Raw genomic sequence first — 27,015 nt, 5'->3', positions numbered from 1 at the left:
CTGCATCCAGTTTTGGTCGCCACAATGTAAAAAAGATGTGGAGATTCTAGAAAGATTGCGGAGAAGAGCAACAAAGATGATTAGAGGAATGAAGGCTAAAACATATGAAGAACGGTTGCAGGAACTGGGTATGTCTAGTTTAATGAAAAGAAGGACTAAGGGAGACATGATAACAGTGTTCCAATATCTCAGGGGCTGTCACAAAGAAGAGGGAGTCAAGCTCTTCTCCAAAGCACCTGAAGGCAGGACAAGAAGCAATGGGTGGAAACTCATCAAGGAGAGAAGCAACTTAGAACTAAGGAGAAATTTCCTGACAGTGAGAACAATTAATCAGTGGAACAATTTGCCTCCAAAAGTTGTGAATGCTCCAACATTGGAAGTGTTTAAGAAGATGTTGGACAGCCATTTGTCTGTAGTGGTGTAGGGTTTCCTGCCAAAGCAGGGGGTTGGACTAAAAGACCTCCAAGGTCCTTTCCAACTATGTTATTCTAGATTCCACTGGCATACACTTCACTCTCCCAATGGAGTCAACACATCAGAGAAAATGCAACAAAAGCAAACCCCTCTCTTAATGTATCTCCAGAAAGCCGATGTCCTACACCCCACCCCCCCCAAGAACTAAACAACATCAAGAAGGCAGGAATTCCATACCTTGTACGCCCTGTTCCCCTTTTATTCCTTGAATTCCATCTCGGCCATCGCGTCCCGGTATCCCTTGCTCAGCTGGTTCACACATCACTAAGGTACAAGCATTCCAGCCATGCAAGACTTTCGGTGTCGCTGGGGTGGACATCGATGCCACTGCTGACACTAAAGTGCAAAAGAGCAGGACCGCTTGCATTGCTGAGTAATAGGACCTGGAAGAAAAAAAAGTGAACGAGAAGGAGAAATAGGTAAAAATATGGGGTGTAGGACAGGTGAGTTTCAGCTCTCAGTCAATTGAAGTTGGCAGTTTGATGTTCAAAGATATGTTTCAATCGGAGTTTCCGATCTGACATTTGATGGCAACCCAATTCAGAATTGATGTATTCTGGAAAGCAGAGTAAAAATAAATATTTCAAATAAGATTTGTTCAAGCAGCTAACATTTTCTGTTTTTTTTTTTTACACATGTGAAGAGTTGGAAAGCAAATGCCAATTGAATTTGTTACGCTTTCTTATATCAATCAATCAATCAGTCAATCAATCAGAAATGAGCTTGAAGGGACCTTGTGGGTCTTCTAGTCCAACTCCCTGCTCAAGCAGGAGACCCTGTACCATTTCAGAAAAGTGGCTGTCCAATTTCTTCTTAAAAATCTCCAGTGTTGGAGCACCCACAACTTCTGAAGACGGGCCTTTCCATTGGTTAATTGTCCTGGCTCTTAGGAAGTTTCTCCTTAATTTCCAGGTTGCTTCTCTCCATGATGAGTTTCCATCCATTGCTTCTTGTCCTGCCTTCAGGTGCTTTGGAGAATAGGTTGACCCCGTCTTCTTTGGGGCAGCCCCTCAAATACTAGAAAACTGCTATTATGGGTCTTCCAGTCCTTCTTTTCTTTAAACTAGCCAAATCCAAATCCTGCAATCGTTCTTCATATGTTTTAGTCTCCAGGTCTTTAAAATCACATCAGTTGCTTTTCTTTGCACTTTTTCCAAAGTCTCAACATTTTGTTTGTAATGTGGTGACCAAAACTGGGTGCAGGATTCCAGGTGTGGCCTTACTAAGACTTTATAAAATGGTTCTAATTCTTCGCATGATTTTGATTCTATGCCTCTGTTTCATAGTGTCTCCCCCCCCTCCGTTTCACAGTGTCTTTTTGCATCTACCTCTCTGCTAGAAACTTTGAAGAATAGAGTTTTCTTTTTTGTGCCCCTTGGCTACTTGCACTTGTTAGTAGTTAATTGATGATAGAATCCACGCCTTGGGAGAAGACAGCTTGCCTGTTGCACCACTTCCTTATCTCTCTTTGCAGCCAAATGCAGGAAGTGCTTGTTAGAATACAAATTTGAGCTTTGGAGTAAGTCGCAAATCAAAGTTACCCAACTGCCTTTCAAGATTGTGTCCGTATTTGTGTTGATGCCCATGTCTTTTGATGCTGTGACGTTCTTATTTTCTTGTCAGTTGTAGCATGATTCCCTCTTCTAGGATCTCCATTAATGCCTACTTGTGCTCAAACTGTCTCTAGTCAACATTCTGCATGTAAAGTTACAGCTCTGACCTCTTCTACATAGAAGAGAGACCAGTCAGTTAGTGTAACCTGTTTGCTCTGGCGAAATGAAATGGTTATTTATTTATTTATTTATTTTAATTTGTCAACAAGTACAAGGAAACAAGTAGGAAAAACACATGTAAAAATGGCACAAATAAATGGATATAAACAAGCAAAACATAGCCATAAACACATAAAAAGAGTGCATATAAATGGGGACAGTAGGACAGGGATGGTAGGCACGCTGGTGCACTTATGCCCGCCCCCTTAAGGACCTCTTAAGAAACGCATAAGGTCCACGGTAGACAGTTTAAGCTAAAAGTTATGGGGGTTGGAGGAACTAACAACAGGGTCAGGTAGGGTGTTCCACACATTTACTCCTCTATGGCTGAAATCGTTTTTCCTGCAATCAAGATTAGAACGGATTACATTTAGTTTGTATCTATTGATAGCCCTTGTGTTATTGCAGTTGAAGTAAAAGTAGTCATTAACAGGTAGGATGTCATGGCAGATTATCTTGTGCACTAAGCTCAGGTCAGAATGTAGACGGTGTAGTTCAAGGTTATCCAGGCCTAAAATTTCAAGCCTGGTGGTATACGGAGTTTTATTACGAGCAGAGGAGTTGAGTACTCTTCTTGTAAAATACCTCTGGACCTTCGCTAAGGTTTGAATGTCCGAAATGAAGTGTGGGTTCCAGGCAGGTGAGCAGTATTCAAATGAAGGTCTGGCAAAGGTTTTAGATGCCCTAGTTAGCAGCATAGTGTTACCAGAGAGAAAAGGACCTAAAATAAGGTTGACAACTCTGAATGTTGTCTGGTTCTCTCTAGACGCTGGTGTTTTAGAAGATTTCCCACCAAAATTGAACAGAATCAATGTAGCATGATTGATAGGCCCTATGAAGAATTCAAGATCCTGCCAAGTTTCAGATTCCATCAAGGGTTTTTTCCACAGTCAAATTTTGAATAAGTCCCACAGTATATTTCTTTTAGGATAGAGAAATGTCAGAGATCTGGGACTCTAGAAAGAGTGCAGAAAAGAGCAACGAAGATCAGTAGGGGACTGGAAGATAAAATATATAAAGGATGGCTTCAGGAATTGGCCATGTCTATTTTAATGAGGAGAAGGACTAGAGGGTGACATGATAGCAGTCTTGCAATATTCTAAGGGGCTGTCACACAAAGAAGAGGGGGTCAACCTGTTCTCCAAACCACCTGAACGCAGGACAAGAAGCAATGGATAGAAACTAATCAAGGAAAGATCCAACCTAAAACTAAGGAGAAACTTCCTAAAAGTAAGAACAATTAATCTTGCCTTCAGACGTTGTAGGTGCTCCATCAATGGAGACTTTTAAGAAGAGATTGGGCAGCCACTTGTCTAAAATGGTATAGGGTTTCCTGCCTGAACCGAGAAGCAAGCTTAGTGAAGAGAAGGACCAGGGGAGACATGATATCAGTGTTCCAATATTGGAGGGGCTGCCACAGAGAGGAGGGGGTCAAGTTATTTTCCAAAGCACCTGAAGGCCAGAAAAGGAATAATGGATAGAAACTGACCTAGGAGAGATTCAACCTAGAAATAAGGAGGAACATTCTGACAGTGAGAACAATCAACCAATGGCCTTCAGAATTTGTGGGAGCTTCATCACTGGAAGCTTTCAAGAAGAGACTGGACTGCCATCTGTCAGAAATGCTATAGGGTTTCCCACTTGAGCAGGGGGTTGGACTAGATGACCAACCCTTCCAACTCTGCTATTCTGTTGTCATCGCAGAAGAGTTAAGATAGAGAGTTGAACAAGTTGGTAAATCATATTACCTGGGGGTCCCCCCCCCGTCAATGCCCTTGCAACATTCAACCTGCTTCTTCTCAATTTTCCCCACAAACAGAACTGAAAATTGCAACATCCTGTACGAAGCAGCAGAAAAACCACTCAATCTTTCAAGCAGTTGAGAAAGCTCTTCAGATACCTTGCAAGCACTGATTCACTGATTCCACAGCTTGGAGACACTGCTTGGAGAATCTACTTTGGGGAGGGAGGGATGATTGAAGCGTCCTTGAATCAAATGCCCCCATTCAAGGATTTGCAAAGCTCTATTTACCAGTTATCTAACTGCACATTAAGCTCAGCTCACCACTAGGTAGAGAAATACACCTTGAAGATGACACTGTGACCTGATCGACTTACAGGCAGGATGGTATTAGAAATGCTTCAGGGACCCTCTTGGTCTTTGAGGCCACAGTGATAGCCTCCAGAAACCAGGGACTGAGCCTAAGATTTTTCCACCACCTTATAATCCTTCTTCATGATCCCAACTCTTAAAGTAAATTGGTTAAAACATTACAGCACAGGAATTTAAAATGAATCGGTTCTGCATTCAATCAGATGAACAGAACTTCTTTGTTCCTGGATTGATAGACAAATACAGCCGAACTTGGAGCTTGAGCACAGAAAATTCTGTACGCTCTTCTTCTGTGCAATTCTGAAAAAGTTACACGAACTCCAGTGTCTTCTGCTGCAGACCTCCCAATGAAGTCTTAAATGACCAGCTGCAGTTTTAAATCAAGGTGTTCCACAAAGCGATAACAAATACAGACAAATGACACTGTCACTGGATGCAGAGCCACGGAAGCCAAAGATAATTCTGAGATAGGCCCAGAATCTGATCGAGAATCAGATACGGAAAGCATTTACTAATCAAAAAGCAGCTTTTCAATTGACTTAGGAAGAGCGAGGACTGCTTGAAATGAATCAACGCTGTAGAGCAGAGGGAAAAGGTCATCTTCTATAAGGGAGTAGTGGAGTCTGTTCATTTGCCTATTCCCCCCCCCCAAAGACCCACCAGAGAAGGACAAAGCAAAACTGGATTCACTCACTTGGCAATTTCAGATGTTCTGAGAGGACCTGAATAGAGATCGTGCACTACAGGGCTTAACTGCCCTTTTAAAGAACACGAGTTAAGTAACATCAGCTCCAGTTTCTCAATCATATGACCTTCCTGGAAATCTACAAGGAATTCATCCAAGTTGTATCTGCCACTCATGGATGGAAGATACAAAGAAGAAGAAGAAAAAGGTTCCCTATTTCTTGCCACCTGAGAAGAAGACGGAATTACTATTTCAGAGAACAAAGACAAGCGCTCAAAAATGCATACCATTTTGACTATGCTGAATGATTTTATCACTTGATCAAATGGCTTGCTTGGAATCTGAGCCAAGGCTCTCATTCTCTTCCATGTATTGATGGTCCCGCTGAACTTAAAGTAAGAAGAGAGCAGTTTTAGGAACTTGCTACCAGCTTTCAGTTTCTCACTAATATCTCATTTACTAATTGAGACACTACCTGGGGGGGACCACAGCTCCAGTCATAATCCTACCCAAGCATTAAGGTCCAAACACAGGGGTGGGCTGCTGGAGGTTTGCAGGGGTTCGGGAGAACCTCTAGCTAAGATTCTGTGCAGTTTGGAGAATCCCCAAATCTCACTCCTGGCTGGCCCCACCCACCCCACCTCTTCCCTCCCCTCCCAGGACTCCCCACGCAGCCCTTTTTGGATGCAGGTAAGTGTAGGGTGCATGCAGCGTGGATGCTCGGAGAGGGTGAAAAACAGGCCTACCAGAAATTTGGAAATGCCAGAAATGGGCCCATTTCCAGCATCCAGAGGGCCTCTGGAGCTGGGAAGGCCATTTTTGTCCTCCCGGAGGCTCAAGAACAACCTCCAGAGCCTGGGGAGGGCAAAAACACCCCCCTCCCTGGCCATGGTGCAGGAGGCCAACTAGGTCACACCCACCATAGCCATGCCCACCCAGCAACCATGGTGACCCCTTGCTAAAACTTTTGAAGCCCACCCTTGGTGAAGGAAAGGTTCCCCAAAAGAAGAATCTCATCTTGTATCATTTCAAAGATGGATCTCTTCTGGATTGCTTTCAGACTATGGAATGTATTCGCCCATAGCATTTCATTCACACGCAGTAGTCGTTCAAACTGATGCAAAAATAAAAGATTCCAGTTAAAGATCCTTGAGATAAAGTTGATATCAAATGAATCTAAGATGCTTGAGGGGATTGATTTATTCTGCATTTCGGACATTACGCTGCATTTCAGACATTAAAACCTTAGAGAGGGTCCAGAGGTATTTTACAAGAAGAGCACTCAACTTCTCTGCTCACAATAAAATTCCATATACCACCAGGCTTGGAATTTTAGCCCTGGCTAACCTTGAACTACGCTGTCTATGTTCTGACCTGAACGAAATAATCTGCCATAATGTCCTACCTGTTAATGGCTACTTTTACTTCAAATGCAATGACACAAGGGCCATCAGTAGATACAAACTAAATGTAATACGTTCTAATCTTACTGCAGGAAAAACTATTTCAGCTATAGAGTAATAAATGTGTGAAACACCCTACCTGATTCTGTTGATAGTTCCTCTAACCAACATACCTTTTACCTTAAGGTGTCTACCGTGGACCTTACGTGTTTCTTAAGAGGTCCCCATCCCTGCCCTAAGTGTCCCCATTTATATGTACTCTTTTTGTGTTTATGGCTATGTTTTACTTATTTATATCCATTTATTTGTGCCATTTTTTCATATGTTTCTTACTTGTTTCCTTCTACTTGTTGACAAATAAAAAATGAATAAATAAATAAATTCTCCAAAGGATCAGAGGGCAGGACAAAAGTAATGGGTGGAAGCTTGTTAAACTCAACCTAGAAATATGAAGAACTTCCTGACCGTGAGAACAATTAATCTATGGAGTAGTTTGCCTTCTGGGGTTGTGGGTGTGCCATTGCTGGAGATTGTCAAACCATTGACTGGGATGGTATAACAAGAGTATACAGTCACCTGCCTTGAGCAGAAGAGCTCTACTAAAATACCTCTAAGGTCTCATCCAGCCCTATGATTCCATATTCTATCTAGGTGTAACATGTACATGGTTTTAACCTTCATCCTTCCCATCTTGTGGGCAGGAAAGCATGACCAATCATCTGGTTCACATGTGCTTCTTCACACGATACCACATATTCTGTCTTTCTGGATCAACAAATATTACGGATCATGTGCAAGTTGCCCAAGGTCAATCATATGTACAGAGTATTATTACCAGGTTATAATCTTAGACTATTATCCAGAAACAACTTATGCTGAATCCAAAGGGGTTCATGTCTAAATAAAGCAAGATCACGTGAATCGTTAATACCACTTTATAATGCCTTGGTAAGGCCACACTTGGAATACTGCATCCACTTTTGGCCCCACAATGTAAAAAAGATGTTGAGATTCTAGAAAGAGTGCAGGGAAGAGCAACAAAGATGATTACGGGACTGGAGGCTAAAACATGAACAACAGTTGCAGGAACTGGGTATGTCTAGTTTAATGAAAAGAAGAACTTGGGAGACATGATAGCAGTGTTCCAATATCTCAGGGGTTGCCACCGAGAAGAAGGAGTCAAACTATTCTCCAAAGCACCTGAGGGCAGGACAAGAAGCAAAGGTGGAAACTAATCAAGGGGAGAAGCAACCTAGAACTAAGGAGAAATTTCCTAACAGTTAGAATAATTAATCAGTGGAACAACTTGCCTCCAGAAGTTGCCAACACTGGAACTTTTAAGATGTTGGACAGCCATTCATCTGAAGTGGTGTAGGGTTTCCTGCCTAAGCAGGGGGTTGGACTAGAAAACCTCCAAGGTCCCTTCCAACTCTGTTATTCTATTCTATTCTAAATGCAAACACAACTGCACTCTCTGTCTTCCTTAAGAAGAACCCCTGATTTTAGGCAGGAGAGCATTTTGGAAATTAAATACGAGACTCCAACTGTGCTGTCATGGAGCCTCCCTTCATTATTTCACAAGATGTTCTTCCCACATCCACCACAAAAGAATTTTGTAAATTTCTGGTTTGATTGCAATGGCTCCTTGGAGAAATGGGGCTCACTTGAGTAAGCAATTTTGCTCTAAAAATTGTGTAATTTGGTGTTCTTTCTGGAGGGTGTAAGGAACATCAAGTACCCTTCCCCCATAGTGTCACACAGGTTGGCAAAGCCAGAGCCGCAAGTGCTGTAACAATGGTGCCCACAGATGTCTGCCCAACATGTGGCAGAACATTTCGTGCTCTTATAGGCCTTACCAGCCACCTGCAGACACATTGTGGACAACCTGATAGATGTCAAGGTCCTCTTCGAACACAATGGATGAACATCATCATCAGTGTCACACAATTATTTTCTTTGACAATAGCATTCCAACAGATATTCAAAAGCTGAGTCATTCACAGAAGTCTGTGAGAATTTTGACTTCAAGGGCACTGAACAGATCTAGAAATTGGCTGTTACCATTTTGCCCATTAGACTTAGAATTAGAAAAATAAGAATGAATGGAAAAGAACATTTGTATTAATTGCACAACAATTAACAGTTTCCACTGGGAAAATGTGAGCATCCAAAACCAGGCCAAGTCCAAAAAATGCCAGAGAATTCCTGGAAGCCTGTCACTCAAACAAATCAGCCATCAGCAGGCACATAGAAATGAACTACATTTACATATCATTAAAAAGAGAGAACCAAAAACTAAAAAGGAAACATTAAAAAAAAACACAAAATATTTCTTCACCAGCAATCAACACCAGATAAGCAGAGATTAATACCAGGATTAATACTAGACCAGCAGTCAAGCAATAAAAATAAAAATTAAGTATCTTGCCCCTTTCAAAATGGCTGCTGCACAGTTTTTTCCCCTCTTACCTATGATCTGTTGATGTCACTGCTAAAGCTGGTTCAATCACAGGGCTGCCTGGTTTTGAAGGGGAGCACTTAGCCATCACCCAAGATGAGTTTTGGGCAATCCCAATGGGCAAGTGGGAATCTTGAAGATTCCAATTACTTCTAAATCAGTGGTTCCCAACCTTTTTTTGGCCATTCCTCACCTAAGCATTCCTAAATTCCTGTCCCCCGCCCCTTGTGACATATAATTCTTACTTTACTCAGAAAGTGAACTCTAAGGCAGAGGAAGCCAAAAAGGCCATTAACATGGTTTAAATAAGGTCCAAATTGCTTCCCTATGGGGCGTGGACCCCCATGTTGGGAACCACTGATCTAGAAGCAATCAAAAAGTTATTGGGCATATCCAGCATCCGGTCAATCAGTTTCATTTTCTAAGCGCTCCAGAATTTTAACTTTCCCATTTTGACGTCATTGTTTCATTTTGCTTATTGTTTTAAAAGTTGATTAACAGTTGGGTGCTGATTTATTTCAATCCCTTGCTGGACTCTTAATTGCTTTTTCTCCCTTTTTCTTTCAATATACTGTATGTTCTGCTGAAATTGGAAGATGTTCTTTCACAATGTATGGCTCAACATTAACTTTTCAGTTATCTGCAATTTCAACAAAAGTGTAGTTTTCTGGTAGATATCGGGTCATGTTTGGGGAAATTTCTTGCAAAACCAGAACTTTATTTTTTTAACCTTCCAGGTCAAATCTATTAACTTATTTATATAATGGCAGTTTTTTTTTAAATTACTTCAAATAGTGTCCCCAAAATAACCTCAAAGTGGTTAAATCAAGGGTGTCCAATCTTGACAATTTATGGACCCCAGAATGCTGGCTAGGGAATTTTGGGAGTTGATTTCCACAAGTCTTAAAAGTTGCCAAGGTTGGACACGCCTGAATTAAATGAATCCCTGGAGTGTTGTTCCAAAACTTACATATTAACAAAACACGGAGCCTTCCACACTTAGGAAATATTGAATCGATAAAATCTTGTGGGTGAATCGTCTTTTCATCGTGGAAAAGCAAGAAATATTGACACAATTATACAAGAATGAAAAATAAGCTTTCTGGAATAAAAATGGGAAGAAAACAGAACAGTGTGCTGATATTTGTAGCAGTCAATCAATCTAGAATGCAGCTGAGTTTGTACTGCGTAAAAAATCTGCGAGATCTTTTGGTTTTAACATTAGCATTTTGGGTGAACCTGGTCACTGTGTAGATGGGCATCTTTTAATCAGCACCCTTTTAGATCTCTCTATGTGCGTGTTTATATGTGTGTCTGTCTCTACTGTACCCAAACAGCCAGGGGTGTTTCAGGCAGTCATTATTGCTGGTTCGCTCATGGACACTTTGCATGGATGCGCAGTGCAATAAAAATTGTTCTGTGCATGTGCAGAAGAACCAGTTCGGGGGCGTGGCCGGCCTGGGTCGCTACCGGTTCCAGCAACCCAGGCCACCAAACCACTACTGGTTCGGCCGAACTGGTCCGAACTGGTAGGAACCTCCCACTGACTCTAGCCATATTCACATAAAAATGTATGCGTGGAGGGGTGGGGCATGGGGGGGTCACACACACATTGCATTATGGGTGTGGGGACACATGCATGCGCTTTCGGCATGCAACAACAAAAAGGTTAGCCATCACTGTCCTATATCATTGCAGACAAATGGCTGTCCAACATCTTCTTAAAAGCCTCAAGTGATGTAGCACCCACAACTTCTGGATATAAACCATTTTACTGGTGAATTCTGCTTACTGCCAGGAAATTTATTCTTAGTTCTAGGCTGTTTCTCTCTTTAAGGAGCTCCCATCCATGTCCTGCCATTGGGTTCTTTGTAGAATAAGTCAATCCCTCTTCTCTATGACTGGACCTCAAGTATTGGAAGACAGTTATTACATTTTCCCCACCACCCCAATCCCTCTCTTTGGTAGGCTAGTCATATCTAGCCCTGTTCTTCGTATGATTTAGACTCAAGACCCTTTATCAGCTTTATTGAATAATAGTGCTAATCTTCCAGGGGAACAATTAATACTCTGCAATTAGACTCGGTCGACAGTCACATTACTATTAGGCCTATCATAATCCAGGAAATAAGTTTATTTTATTTTTTTAAAATATCACATAAGCCCATAAAGTTGTCAGGGTTCCAAGTAACACCCCCAACGAAATAAAACTCCAAGACTTGAGTTTCCTCAAAGTTCCATTTTCTTAGAACTGTCATATTGGCACATCTGGGAAAACCCAAATCTGAAAGTTTCCAGGTTTTCCCCACCCCCCAAAAAAATTCATGCCCTGCCCAGCACCCACATGTCTATCACATGGTCCAATCAAAACACTGTCCCAAACAGAGATGCCCAGTGGTGGAATTCACATTTTCTTTACTACTGGTTCTGTGGGAGTGTCTTGGTGGGCATGGCATGGCTTGGTGGTGTGGTAGGGGAAGGATACTGCAAAATCCCCATTTCCTCCTGATCAGCTGGGACTCGGGAGGCAGAAAATAGATATGGGCGGGGCCAGTCAGAGGTGGTATTTACCAGTTCTCTGAACTACTCAAAATTTCCGCTACCAGTTCTCCAGAACTGGTCAGAACCTGCTGCATACCACCTCTGGAGATGTCTCCCAGTTCCTTCCTTATAAGTGCAGGGCAAGTTGCCCTTGACTCTCTGAGAAAGGAATGTTATTTTGGACTATATATCACCCATGCTCCATACATCCCCCCTCCCAATTTCCCACAGTAGTAAACGTGGCAGGTCTGAAGGCCTAATGCAAAAGATGGCTTCCAGGCCTAACAAAAGTAATCTTTGTCCTTATCGTTTCTTATCATTTTAATTGGGCACGATCTTTTGGTGTGATATTATAATTTACACATCTTTGTTTTGGCAAACTGAAGAAGTTTAAAGGCACCAGTGTGAAACTTAAGGCGCTAATAGATAAAGGAACCCACAAGTCAACCTGAGCAAAACTACAGGGACATTGTTTCAAAGGACAAGTGTTCTGTCTTCCTTGATCCAGTTGTGAAACTAAGGCAATTTTATGGCTGTGATATGAGGAAGAATGACAAATGGGGAGTGTATCAGAGGACTGGCAATAGAATGAAGAACTAAATGTTGAAATTAAACAGTCCTCTGCCTTTATTGTTTTTTTAAAAAAAGTCTTTCCCCAAACCATAGTGACCGGTTTATTTCAAAACAAGTACTACATTGTAAGTCTAAGAATGTTAATCAAAGAATGTTGAATATTTATTCTTGCAGTGATGCTAAGCATTTTGGAAAACTGATAGAAGAGAAGATATATAGCTCAGGTCCTTGGTGCAGATCAGGGGTGGCATTCAGCAAGTTCTGACAGGTTCTGGACAGGACCGGTAGCAGAAATTATGAGTAGTTTGGAGAACGGAAAATAGGCTGGCCATGCCCCGCGGCCTCCCAGCTGATCTTCTTTTTTGTCCTGAACAGGAGAACGGAGCTTGAAAGCAGTTTAGTGGGGTGGGGAAGGAATGGGGATTTTGTAGTAACCTTCTCCAGGAGTGGAGAGGGACTCCTAAGTCCCTTTTATTGGTGCCATCCTAACTTACATTTTTAACTTACTGCATCTGTGTATGGTTTGCCAATTGCACAGTGGCAGATAGGAAAGTGCTCCAGAGGATCAATATCATTGCCCAGAGGATCATTGGTTGTCCTCTCCCCTCTTTGGGAGACCTTTATAGCTCCCGCTGCCTTAAGAAAGTTCAAAACATTCTCAAAGATCCATCTCATCCTGGTCATCCTTTTTTTTTTAAACTATTACCTTTTGGCAGACCGTACAGGATAATAAAAACAAGGATAATCAGGCTGAAAAACAGCTTCTATCCCAGGGCAATAACCATATTGAATTCTACAGTGTATGGGGATTTTGCAATAAACTTCCCCCAGGAGTGGGGAGGGAATGGGGATTTTGCAGTATCCTTCCCCAGCCACTCCCACAAAGCCATGCCCACCAAGCCACACCACATCCACAAAGCCATGCCTACAGAACCAGTATTAAAAAATAAATAAATCCCACCACTGGTGCATATATTTCATTATCAAATAAGTAATCTCATCAGTGCACCAATGCTGTTACCTAGTTTTGTAATGAAGCATCTGCAAGAAAAGCTCAGAGAGCTCTACGAAGAGGTGAGTTCCTACCAGTTCGGCCGAGTAGGTAGTAATTTAGTCAGCCATGCCCCCCAAACTGGTTCTATTGGCTGTGCCTACGGCACTGCCATCTTGTTTTTTGTTTCTGCGCATGTGCATAAGCAATTTTTTTATTACTGCCTGTCAAGCACACACGTGTGGAAAACCCATTATGAAGGTAGAAACTATGAAATAAAATCTATTATCAGGCTGGATGTGTTGAAAAGCATCGTGAAAGTAGACATTGTTAATACAATCCATCCAGTGGTGGGTTCCAGATTCCCTTCCAACTGGTACGATTGGAACAGCCCCGGCGTCACCCACATGTGACGGCACACACACACACACACACACACACACACACACACACACACTGCTCCAGCTGACTCGGCAGAGTGTTGCGCAGGCAGCATATGCGCCATGCGCGTGTGCGCAGAAGCGGCAAAGGCTTAAAGCACAGGTAAGGAGCTCGAGCAGGTGGGTGGGCCCTCTGGAGCACTGTACCAGAATGGTATCCAGTGCTCCAGGCAGGCTCCAGTATGTCCGTGCTAGGGCATACTGCCTGCAACCCACCACTGAATCCATCCCAAATAAGAAAACTTTATTGGGCAGATATGTATCTGTATCTGTATATCTCTCTATTTGTATCTGTCTCTGTCTCTCTCTCTATCCCTCCCTCCCTCCCCTCCCTCCAGCTATCCATCCATCCATCTGTCTTTCTATCTATCCATCTCTCTACTATATCTATCTATCTATCTATCTATCTATCTATCTATCTATCTATCTATCTATCTATCTATCTATCTATATCTATCTATCTATCTATCTATCTATCTATCTATCTATCTATCTATCTATCTATCTATCCACTCCATCCATCCATCCATCCATCCATCTATTTCTTTGTCTGTCTGTCTGTCTGTCTATCTAATCTATCTATTTATCTATCTATCTATCTAACTATCTATCTATCTATCTATCTATCTATCTATCTATCTATCTATCATCTTTCTATCTCTATACCTGCCTGCCTGCCTGCCTGCCTGCCTGCCTGCCTGCCTGCTACCGACCGCCGACCGACGACGACCGACTACCTACCTACCTACCTACCTACTACTACCTACCTACCTTTCTATTTATCATCTCTCTCTCTCTCTCTCTCTCTCTCTCTCTCTCTCTCTCTCTCTCTCTCTCTCCATTCTGTATGCCTGTCTCTGTCTTCATCTTGCTAAGATACTTCAAGATGGAAACTGGCTATCAAGGATGGGCAAACATTTCAAATTTCAAACATGTAATGCTTAAAATGCTCCATTATTGAGCTAGAAGCAATTTTTAGTTTGAAATGGGCCATTCCAACTATTCTGGAAAGTTTCCAACATTCTCTTTCTAGCCCCACTTCAGCATGAATAGCTGAGCTACTTAAGCCCAGTTGAAGCTCAGAACATTTCTGGGCGTACAAACAGCCCAAGCATTTCGAATCTGAAATGTTCTGCAGTACTTTACACTTTGGAGAAGGCAGACAAGAAAGTAACATAGCAGACCTTTGAACTTCTCAGTTCTCCAGTGTTCCCAACAACATTCTCCACCAAGAAATCTCAAAACTGTGAAATCTTCAGATTCATCTTACAAAACAGAGAAAACAGAACAGCAGAAGAGAATAACAGAATAACAGAGTTGGAAGGGACCTTGGAGGTCTTCTAGTCCAACATGCTTCTAGTCCTAATCCTAACCCTATATCATTTCAGAGAAATGGCTCTCCAATCTCTTCTTAAAAACCCTCAGTGATAAAGCATCCATAACTTCTGGAGGCAAACCATTCATGGTTAATTGTTCTACCAGCCAAGAAATTTCTTCTTAATTCTAGGTTGATTCTCTCCTTGTTCAGTTCCCATCCATTACTTCTTCTCCTGCCTTCAGATGCTTTGGAGAATAGGTTGACCCTTTCTTCTCTGTGGCAGCCCCTCAAATATTGGAAGATTGCCATCATGTCACCTCAGTTCTTTTCATTAGACTAAACATACCAATATCTGTAACTATTTGTCATATGTTTTAGCCCCATTAAAGCATTGCTGGAACATTTAGATTCAAATGCTTTTACTTTGTGTTTTGTTTATTAGTCATTGGCAACCTTGAGATGAAAGTCAGCATATTCAATTCATAACCACACACACACACACACACACACACACACAACACACACACAGACATTCTGCTCTGGATTATCCTTGATGCTTGCTTGTGTAAGTATGACTCCAAAAGCATATTAGGTATTAAGCCTCACACAATTGCTCTTCTGTGAACTGGAAGATTAATTCTTTCTTTTGTTCACCATCTCCAGTTCCCCTTCTCCGTTCTCATTTGGAGGGGATGTGGGGATATTTCCTGCTTCAGATATTCTTCCCCTAAACATGAATGGTAAGGAAGGAACCAGCAGCTTCATAAAAGGTCATCCTCTTTAATTGGTTTGTAATAATGACTGATAATGTCAATACTCAACCTGAATTTTTGGGTTGCTTTCCATTCTGCTTATGCTTATGCCATTTGAATGGGTTTTTGTTGTTCAGTTGTTAAGTTGTGTCCATCTCTTCATGACACCCATTGTCTATAGCATACAATCTTCCATTGTCTCCCAGAGTTTCCAAAATTCATGTTCATGCATCAATGACACCATCTAACCCTCCCTCATCCCCTTCTCCTTTGCCTTCCCTCATCCCTTCTCCTTTTGGCCTTCCCTCATCCCCAAACATCAAGGTCTTTCCAAGACTCTTCTCATTTGGTGGCCAAAGTATCTGTCCTTTCAAAGAAGAGTCACAATTGATTTCCTTCAGGATTGGCTGATGCAGTCCAAGGACTCTCAAGAGTCTTCTCCAATCCCACCAATTGGAAAGCATCAAGTTCTTCAGTGCTTAGCCTTCCTCATGGTCCAACTTTTGCAGCTCTTCGGGACTACTGGAAAAACCCAGTATTTTATACTCATTATAAATATATTTATACTTATTTAGTGTAACTTGAATGGACATGGATGGGAGTTACTCTGGGAAACAAAGTAGGTGCACCTGCAAACCAAACATCCTCGGTCGCTCGTTAAATCTTTGCAAGTTCAGGTGTGAAAGGGTTTGTAAATGAAGCTTCGGTTAAGATTCAAAATGAGCTGGACTCTAGATAATGTCCCAAAAAAGTACAATGGCTTAGAATAGAGTGGGGGGGAGAGATGTTTGTTAACTTCAAGGTGTTATGTTTATCTGTATAAGGTAAAGGTAAAGATTGCCCCACACATAAGTGCTAGCCATTTCTGGCTCTAGGAATGGTGCTCATCTCCATTTCTAAGCCAAAGAGCCAGTGCTGTCCCAAGACGTCTCCATGGTCATGTGCCAGCATGACTCAATGCCAAAGGCGCACAGCAGTTCCCCTTCCCACCAAAGGTGATTCCTATTTTTCTACTTGCATTTTTATATGCTTTCGAATTGTTAGGTTGGAGAGAACCTGGGACAAATAACAGGAGCTCACTCCGTTACGCAGCACTAGGGATTCGAACAGCTGAACTACTGACCTTGCTGATCAACAAGCTCAGCATCTTAACTACTGAGCCACCACGCCCCTTCTGTTGATCTGTATGTCCAAACCCAACTTTTACTCAGAATGAGAAATCAACATATTGCACAGCTAAAAGTTAAAGAAGTCTCTCCCAGCTTCTCCTTGTGTCCAAATAATTATTGAGTAGAATAATTAGGCACTTTGGATTTGTTTTGCTCCATGAAGGGAATCAATTCAGCTGAACTGGATGTAAAATTTGCACCAATGAGATATTTGTAGCCTCATAATCATGGAGCTCCATTGCTTCATAAACATATGAGGAGCAGTTGCAGGAATTGAATTGGTCCTGTCTAGTCTAGTGAAAAGAAGGATTATGAGTAACATGATAACAGTCTTCCATATTTGAGGAGCTGCCACAAAGAAGATTGGGGGGGGGGGTCAACTTACTATCCGAAGCACTTGAAGGCAGGATAAGAATTAGCAGATGGAAAGTAATCAAAGAGAAAAGCAACCTAGAACTAAGGAGAAATTTCCTGACAGTAAGAACAATTAATCAGTGGAACAGCTTGCCTCCAGAAGTTGTGGGTGCTTCATCACTGGAGCTTTTAAAGAAGAGATTGGACAACCGATTTGTCTGAAATGGTATAGAGTTTCCTGCCTGAGCAGACGGTTAGACTAAAAAACACCCAAGGTCCCTTCCTATGCTGTTATCCTGCCCCTTCTAAGATTTTGCAAAATCTGGAAGAGATTCCAGCAGGCACTCAAGGAAACCAAGAGAAGCTTCAGAAGAGAATAGTATAAATCCACCGGGCTACTTCATTTTTACAAGCAAAGGACTTATTTGTTTTACAAAAGAGTCCACTTCAATGTTTCTGAAGCAGCATTGTCACTGCCTAGCCCTTGAAATAATTGGCAAGATTTTATTTTTTTCACATACTTTCAAAAAGTAAACTATGCTGGTCGGTTCTTCTCCTGGGCTGTCATCAAAATTTGACAGTAAAAACAGTGTGGATTGTAAATCTTCATATTTTTTTTGTTATCAATAAATCAGCTTGTTACTTGAGCTGTCAAGCAAAAAGAACTCCTGGCAGTTCCAAGAGATCTTGAATTATGCATATACTATAAGGAAACAAACATTTAGAAATTCCCCAGAGTCTATTACTTTTTAATAGGAATCTATTTTTATTTCTTCTTTTTTTTAAAAAAAAAAAACTTAATTGGAAATAATGTGTATTCCCCGGTTGACTTTTTCTGATCTATAAAATGGTTGTAGGTGATTTTTGGAAGCTCAAGTTATGGAAGATTTTGTTTAAATAACAGTGTTAATAGAAAATGACATCTTGGTAAATGCTAATAGAGTACAGCATTTTTATTTTCCTCGTATGATAAAATTGAACGAAAAGAATGATTTGCTTCATTTGAAAATCTCCACACTAGGAAGTGAGGTTAGAATAGAATAGAATAACAGAGTTGGAAGGGATCTTGGAGGTCTTCTAGTCCAACCCCCTACTTAGGCAGGAAATCCTGCACCACTTCAGACAAATGGTTGTCCAATCACTTCTTAAAAGCTTCCAGTGTTGGAGCATTCACAACTTCTGGAGGCAAGTTGTTCCACTCATTAATTGTTCTAACTGTCAGAAAATTTCTCCTGAGTTCTAAGTTGCTTCTCTCCTTGATGAGATTCCATCCATTGCTTCTTGTCCTGCCCTCAGGTGCTTTGGAGAATAGCTTGACTCCCTCTTCTTTGTGGCAGCCCCTGAGATATTGGAACACTGCCATCATGTCTCACCTAGTCCTTCTTTTCATTAAACTAGACATACTCAGTTCATGCAACCGTTCTTCATATGTTTTAGCCTCCAATCCCCTAATCATCTTTGTTGCTCTTCTCTGCACTCTTTCTAGAATCTCCACATCTTTTTTACATCATGGTGACCAAAACTGGATTCTACCAAATGTAACTGAAAGATGCATATTAAAAATAGCACATTTGATACAAGGGAGCAGATTAGGTCATGCTGAGTGTCTAAGTCACAGAAGATTATTTTGGACTCGACTGACCATGTAGGAATTTTTTGGGCAATCTTTGTAGACTTCTGTCTTCTGGGGGTGTTTTTCTTTGAACTTCTTGGTTTAGCCAACAGTCCTGGCACATCTTTATGGTTCCCCTCAAAGTAGTAATCAGGCTTGGCCGTGCTTAGTTTCATAGTCAAGATTAAGTCAACTAAAAGTTGAGGAACACCCATTCGATACACTTGACATGGTGGTCTATGAGCTCCTTTCAGCCATCACATTTGTTCCATCCAAATGGTTCCCATGACAAATGGTTCAAAGGACCATTTGTGGTGCCTTCAAATCTGGACCAACTGTGTTCCTATTGATAAAGTCCCCAGTTCTGCTCATTGGAATAAAAAAAGGGTGAAACATGGAAGGCAACAAGGACAAAATATGGAAAGAAAAGGAAGGAAGGAAGGAGGCATGGAGGGAGGGAGGAAAGGTAGGGAGGGCAAAAATGGAGATGAAGGAAATGGAAATGAAGGAAAGGAAAGGAAAGGAAGGAAGGAAGGAAGGAAGGAAGGTGAGGGAGGAAGGGCAGAAATGGAGACAGAGGAAATGGAAATGAAGGAAAAGAATTGAAAGGAGTTGAAAGGAAAGGAAAGGAAAGGAAGGTGAGGGAGGGAAGGCAGAAATGGAGACGAAGGAAGGAAAGGAAGGAAAGGAAATGAATTGAAAGGAAAGGAAGGAGGGAAGGAAGGAGGGAAGGTGAGGAAGGGCAGAAATGGAGATGAAGGAAATGGAAAGGAAGGAAAGGAAAGGAAATGAAAGGAAAGAAATTGAAAGGAAAGGAAAGGAAGGAGGGAGGGTGGAGATAGAAAGAAAGAAGAAAGGAAAGGAAAATCTGAGAGCCAATATGCTAAAAGATGGTGTTATTTTGCGACTCTCTTCTCTTTCTCCACCCCCCCCCAAAAAAAAAAGAAGGAAAAAAGATTGAGTTCAGTTGTACTTGGATTGAATATTTTTCAGAAACAGATGGCTTTGAACATTGTGCTGCTCTTGCTGTTTTTATTGATGCTTGAAGGAGATTCTCGTTTACATTTTCTTCTAAAAAGACCTTGAAAGGGATTTATTGGAGAAATATTAAATCAAGGTATTAAATAAATACATATGAATTTATTTCATTCCTATGAATAAGCACTAAAGCACTAGGATATTAAAAACTGCCAGAGAACCCTTCTTCTTTTTTTCTTTTTTTGAATATTTGCTAAAAGATTTAAAGCTTCCCTGGGATAGCATTCTATTTATTTATGCAACGGTTTTTAAAATGTGCACTTTTGTTCCTATAAAGTCATAAAATAGCAGTGATTAAATGATATTGGGAGTTCCTCTGTGAATGCAGAAGCTGTGTTTCTGACTGGATCCTTGCAGACACCCTAAAAACATCTGTTTGTAGATCACTTAAAGATTACATGACTATTAATTTATGGAGGAATATAAACAAAGGCAGACATCCTTTCCACAAGCTTGCAACTGCAGAGATGCAATCAGTTTTGGTAACCACACTATATAAAAGATATTGAGTCTTTGGGAAAAGCACAGACTAGAGTAACCAGGATGATTAGGGGACTGGAGGCTAAAGTGTACGATGAATGGTTGCAGGAACTGACTAGTCTAGGGAAGAGAAGGACCAGGAAAGACATGATAGCAGTGTTTCAATATTTGAGGAGATGCCACAGAGAGGAGGGGGTCAAGCTATTCTCCAAAGCACCCCAAAGCCAGACAAGGAATAATGGATGGAAACTGACCAAGGACAGATTCAATCTAGGAATAAGGAGGAACTTTCTAACAGTGAGAACAATCAACCAATGGAATGCTGGAGGCTTTCAAGAAGAGATTGGACTTGTCAGGAATGGTGTAGGGTCTTCTGTTTGGGTAGGGGGTTGGACTAGATGACCTACAAGTTCCCTTCCAACTCTGCTAATCTGTATAATCTGTTTATCTATTCAATCACCCTGTTTCCTTGGCAATAATACAAAAAATAGATTTGTAATTGCTTACTTTTGTGCATTTTTTTTAAAAAAAAAAACGCCTTCCAGACCTGATATTCTATCCAAGCAGAGGTGGGTTCCTACCGGTTCTGACAGGATTGGCCAAGTAGGTAGTAACTCGGCTGGCCATGCCCCTGAACTGGTTCTTTTGGCGCTGCCATAGGCGCCGCCATCTTGTTTTTTGCTTCTGTGCATGCGCAGGAGCATTTTTTATAGTACTACGCATGTGCGCGTAGCACTCATCAAGCATGCCCCTGAGCAAACCAGCAGTAGCATCAGTCAGAACCCACCCCTGCATCTAAGTACAGGTAGTCCTCAACTTACGACTACAATTGAGCCCAAAATCTATGTTGCTAAGCGAGACATTGGTTAAGTGAGTTTTGTCCCATCTTAATTACCTTTCTCAACACCGTTGTTAAGTGAACCAGTGCAATTATTGAGTTAGTAACATGGTTGTTAAGCGAATCTGGATTTCCTATTGATTTGCCCTCTGTCAGAAGGTAGCAAAGCACATGACCCCGGGATGCTAAAACCATCATAAATATGAGGTCAGTTGCCGAGCATCCAAATTTTGATCACGTGACCAGGGGGATGCTGTAACAGTCGTTAGTGTGAAAAACAGCCATAAGTCACTATTTTCCAGTGCCGTCGTAACTTTGAACGGCCACTAAATGAGCTGTTGTAAATCCCCGACTGCCTGGATTCCTCACGTGCAACCTGATAAGCACACATTCCCCCCCCCCTTCAAAATTTGCTAAGCATTTACATAATTAAATAATTATAATTTTGGGGGAACGAAGAATAGAATGTATGAAAAACCAAAACTTAGCTTAGCTGAAAATGTCAACGTTCCTTTATTTTTTTTTAGAATAGCCCGTATCAATTTTCTTGTTTGGCTGATCTTTCTCAGATGTCAAAGGAACGAGTTTTCTAATAGCGTACTTTAATCCCTTGGCTTCAGAAGTAAATAGATTGCCTTGAGATACTGATCTACCTCCACACCTATTTTTGAAGCAAAAACCTTTAATCTTAATTGGCTGTCACTACAATTAAGGAGGGGGCAGACAGCCTGGCAAGGCCCCCATAAGCCAGAATGGCAGGTATTTTAGGCTAAAGCTCCCACTTTATCTCCTGTTTCTATCTTTCATTTCTACTGATGCAGTGTCAGAAAAAAGAAGAAGGGGGGGGGAGGACAGGAAAAGAATAAAATCAAATATTTTTGAAAGTATAATGGGACTTATTGAGAAATCATGGAACTGTGTTTTTTCTCTCTCCACTATAGGAAGCTTAAGAAAGCCAAAGGACACACAGAGGCATTGTTCCTTGCACAACAAATGTGTTGGCTGCTGGTTCTTAGCAAGCTAGTTTCTTCTTCTAAGAGCATGGAGGAACAGGGATCATGGTAGATTTAAAATATTGTGAAATTTTGGAGAGAGGGAGGAAGGGAAGAAGGAGGAAGGAAGGAAGGAAGGAAAGAATGAAAGGAGGGAGGAAGGGAGGGAGGGAAGGAATGAGGGAGGGAGAGAGGGAGAGAGGGAGGAATTTACCTTTAGTAAACTCTGTTTGACTAAGGTAAAAATAAAGGTTTCCTCACACATATGTGTTAGTTCTTCCCGACTCTAGGGGGCAGTGCTCATCTCCGTTTCAAAGCCAAAGAGCCAGCGCTGTCTGAAAACGTCTCCGTGGTCATGTGGCCAGCATGATTAAACACTGAAGGCATCCAGAACACTATTACCTTCCCATAAAGGTGGTTCCTGTTTTTCTACTTGTATTTTTATGTGCTTTCGAACTGCTAGGTTGGCAGAAGCAGGGACAAGTAATGGGAGTTCACTCCATTACATGGCGCTAAGGATTCACACCTCCGAACTGCTGACCTTTCGGATCGGCAAGCTCAGCGTCTTAGCCCCTGAGCCACCGTGAACCTATGTTTGGCTTACAAGGACTTAATTGAGGCTGAATCATGAGATGTCTTAACTTGCAATTAACATTAAATAGGGTGCATTGACAGCTGAAGTATGATTCAGTCATAATTTGTTGCAGCCAACTCACCACAGCCAACTCCCCACAGCCAACTCTCCATGGCCAACTCACTGAGGGACAAGAGTTACACTAATACCAAAGAAATGATGAAATAAAATCATTAAAGAAAGGATGCAAAAGGAGGGAGAGCATGAAATGTAAATGACAAAAAAATAAAACGCTTTTTTGATTTGATTTGATTTATTTGGCTTGTATGCCACCCTATTCCCTGAAGACTCAGGGCGGCTAACAATAAAAAGGGGAGGGGATACAAAAATAAAAATAGAAAACAACAATTTAAAATTCAACAACAGTCGTAACCTCGAATGGGGCTGGATAATTCAACAGCCCCAGGCCTGCCGGAAGAGCCAGGTCTTAGTTGCTTTGTGGAAGGCCGGAAGGGTAGTAAGGGTCCAGATCTCAATGGGGAGATCGTTCCATAGGGCCGGAGCAGTCACAGAGAAAGCCCTCCCCCGGGGGGGGGGGGTCGCCAGCCGACATTGGCCGGCAGATGGAATTCGAAGGAGGCCTAGTCTATGGGATCTAATAGGTCTTTGGGAGGTGACTGGCAGGAGGAGGCTCAATTACCCAGGTCTGATACCATGTAGGGCTTTAAAAGTAATGACTAGCACCTTGAAGCATGTCCGGAGACCAATGGGCAGTCAGTGCAGCTCGCGGAGGATAGGTGTAACGTGGGTGTACCGAGGTGCACCCACAATTGCTCGCGTGGCTGCATTCTGGACAAGCTGAAGTCTTCGAACACTCTTCAAGGGCAGCCCCATGTAGAGCGCGTTTCAGTAGTCCAGTCTTGAGGTGACGAGGGCGTGAGTGACTATCCGAAGGGCCTCCCGGTCCAGATAGGGTCGCAACTGGTGCACCAATTCTTAAATTGAATTCTTAAATTGTCCCACGGCGAGTTGGCCATGGTGAGTTGGCTGCAGCAAGTTAGCTGCGACGAGTTGTCCCATTCTGTTCTGATGCTCCATGCCAGCTTCCCATAAGAAAACCCAAGGTGCAATCTGTCAGGAAGTTAGAAATCACTCCCACCTCCCACCCCACTGCCCCCGTGGCCCTTCTGTTTCCCTAGTTAGCTATGAAGGAAATGTTTCTGAAACGATGTCCCAATAGGGCACGGGTTGCCTAGTTGATAAATAAAAGTAGAAGGTTAGGAAAGATGGGAATTTGCATAAAAGAGGGTAAAGTCTGGTTCATTTCCTCTAGGCATGAGTGAGGGATATCACCTGTCAACGACTATTTCAGCTTCAACTGCAATAATACACGGGCAAACAATCATTGCAAACTCAAGGTAAACCACTCCAAACTCGATTGCAGAAAATACAACTTTAGCAACAGAGTGGTCAATGCCTGGAATGCTCTACCTGACTCCATTGTTACATCCTCAAAACCCCCACAGCTTCAACCTTCAACTGTCTACCATGGACCTCACCCCATTCCTAAGAGTTTGTGCCTTCTTTCCCTGTCCTACTGTTCCCATTTATTCGTACTCATTTTCTTTGCTCATGTCTATGTTCATACCTGCTATCTTGTACATGTTTAACAAACTAATAAATAAATATATAGTTGCCATTCTGAGCTCCTAAAGGAAAGATTTTGAATAGGGTTGGAAGTGACCTTGAAGGTCTTCTAATCCAACCAACTCCTCAGGCAGGAGACTCTTAACCATCCCATATAAATGTCTATACCAATCTCTGGTATAGGATTCAGAGACCTTATACCATTCCAGACTTTCTTTGGTCTTGATGGGATGAAAGAATGACAGAATAACAGAGTTGGAAGGGACCATGGAGGTCTTCTAGTCCAGCTACCTGTTCAAGCAGGAGACTCTGGACATTCCAGACAAATGGCTGTCCAATCTCTTCTTAAAACCCTCCAGTGGTGGTGCACCCACAACATCTGGAGGCAGATGTTCTCAATGTCCCACTAACAAACATAATTGATCGGGCTATATTTTTCCCCCATAAAATTCAGCCATCAAACATAGAAACAGAAAGCATGAAGAATGGTTAAGTGACACTTAGTAGTGTCTGCTTGGAAAGATCATCCTACTGTCCCATTTATTATTATTTTTATTCATAGCTTGGCCAAGAGTGATTATTTAATTCTTTATTTAGGATAGGATATGATAGGATATAATAGAATAGAATGTGGATCAGTGATAGGGGTAAGGATAGGGATTTGGATGAATAGAATGGAATGGAGTAGAGTAGAGTAGAGTAGAGTAGAATAGAATAGAATAGAATAGAATAGAATAGAATAGAATAGGAGTTGGAAAAGTCCATGGTGGTCTTCTAGTCCACCTCCTTGCTTAGGCAGGAAACCCTACACCTGTGATGAAGAATCCAGAAAAGACCGAGTGGCTGCTGTGTTTCCCTCCCGCGAATTGGCCAAGTGTTCCATCTCTCAGGCTGGGGGGTCAAATTGTACGCCCCTCAGACAGGGTTCGCAACTTGGGAGTCCTCCTGGACCCACAGCTGACTTTCGAACATCATTTGTCAGCTGTGACCAGGGGGGCATTTGCCCAGGTTCGCCTGGTGTACCAGTTGCGTCCCTACCTGAACCGGGAGGCCCTCACAACAGTCACTCGTGCCCTTGTGACCTCTAGGCTGGAATACTGCAATGTGCTCTACATGGGGCTGCCCTTGAAGAGCATTCGGTGACTTCAGCTGGTCCAGAATGCGGCCGCGTGAGCGATCATGGGTGCACCTCGGTTCACCCACGTAACACCTATCCTCTGCGAGCTGCACTGGCTGCCTGTTGATCTCCGGGTGCGATTCAAGATGCCACTTATCACCTACAAAGCCCTTCATGGTATTGGACCTGGGTACTTGAGAGACCGCCTACTGCCAATTACCTCCACTAGACCGATACGATCGCATAGATTAGGCCTCCTCCAAATTCCATCATCTAGCCAGTGTAGACTGGCAACTACCCGGAGGAGAGCCTTCTCGGTGGCTGCTACGACCCTCTGGAACGAACTCCCCGTGGAGATTCGGATCCTCACCACCCTCCAGTCCTTCCGCGCCGCCCTAAAGATCTGGCTGTCCCGGCTGGCCTGGGGTTAAGACTCTAACCCCACTCGAATTGTGTGGCTGTTGTGTTTTTTAATATGTTGTATTGTCTGTATGTTGGAAATTGTTTGTCCTCCCCCCCCCTTTTTTGAACTGTGAGCCGCCCTGAGTCCCCCCAGGGAAAAGGGCGGCATACAAATAAAGGGAAAATGAAATGAAATGAACCTATGACACGTGTGCCAGAGATGGCACACAGAGCTCTCTCTGTGGGCACGCGTGCCATTGCCAGCTGCTCTTCATGCATGCTGGCCAGCTGGTCTTCATGGCCTGAAAATGGCCCCCCAAAATGGCCATTTTCCAGGCTATTTTGGGGCCTTTTTCAGGCTGTTTTGGGGCCATTTTCCAGGCCCAAAATGGCCTGAAAAACAGCCAAAAAACAAGCATGCAGCACTGGCCCGCTGGTGTTCAGGTTTCCGACGCTGCAGTGTGCACACATGCACACACATTCTGGTTTGGCTACTCGGTGCCAAAAAGGTTCGCCATCACTGCCCTGCACCATTTCAGACAAATGGTTGGCCAATCTTTTATTAAAAACGTCCAGTGTTGGAGCATTCACAACTTCTGGAGGCAAGTTGTTCCACTGATTAATTGTTCTAACTGTCAGGAAATTTCTCCTTAGTTCTAGGTTGCTTCTCTACTTGATTTCCACCCATTGCTTTTTGTTCTACCCTCAGGTGCCTTGGAGAATAGTTTGACTCCCTCTTCTTGGTGGCAGCCCCTGAGATATCGGAACCCTGCTATCATGTCTCCCCTAGTCCTTCTTGTCATCAAACTAGACATACCCTGCATGGTTCCTGCAACCATCCTTTATATTGAACTTTAGGATTTACTATATGTTATCACCCAGATATTCCACTTGCTGGTAACCTATCACAAAATAAAGTACAGTATCCACAATAAAACAAAAACAAAGGAAATAAAACTTGCATATTAACAAAAGTAATTATTTTCCCCTCTATTATCCTTTTATTTCCTCTATCGTCAATAATTCAACAGGAGAACAAAAGAGGAAAGAACTGAGATGGGGAGGGGGGACTTGATATGAAGTGAGATATGCAAATCTGTAAGCACTGAACATCCAGAACATCTAGGGTAATTTGGGATTTTAAAAGAATGGTTTTTACATAAATTCCTAGAAAAGAAGAATAATTAAACCTTTGTGAATAGTCTCCTTCTTCAATTTAGTTTTTAACAAAAACTAAATAGGTTTAAGTTATAAAATGTATCTTCCTCAATC

The 27,015-nt window shown here is 42.2% G+C and overlaps 1 protein-coding gene across 1 annotated transcript in view; it reads right to left on the bottom strand.

Annotated features, from left to right (window-relative positions):
- LOC116518589 (pulmonary surfactant-associated protein D-like) overlaps positions 1 to 27,015 on the bottom strand; it is a 43,196-nt gene that overhangs the window by 13,386 nt on the left and 2,795 nt on the right. Inside the window, 1 exon segment of the mRNA XM_032232093.1 lies at positions 652 to 857. Within this exon segment, the coding sequence (XP_032087984.1) occupies positions 652 to 841 (190 nt within the window). The 5' untranslated portion in view covers positions 842 to 857.

This window comes from Thamnophis elegans, chromosome 15 (genome assembly GCF_009769535.1).
Source record: "Thamnophis elegans isolate rThaEle1 chromosome 15, rThaEle1.pri, whole genome shotgun sequence".
NCBI lineage: Eukaryota > Metazoa > Chordata > Lepidosauria > Squamata > Colubridae > Thamnophis > Thamnophis elegans.
The sequence above is the reverse complement of the archived record's forward strand: the minus strand, read 5'-3'. Positions and strand labels throughout refer to the sequence as shown.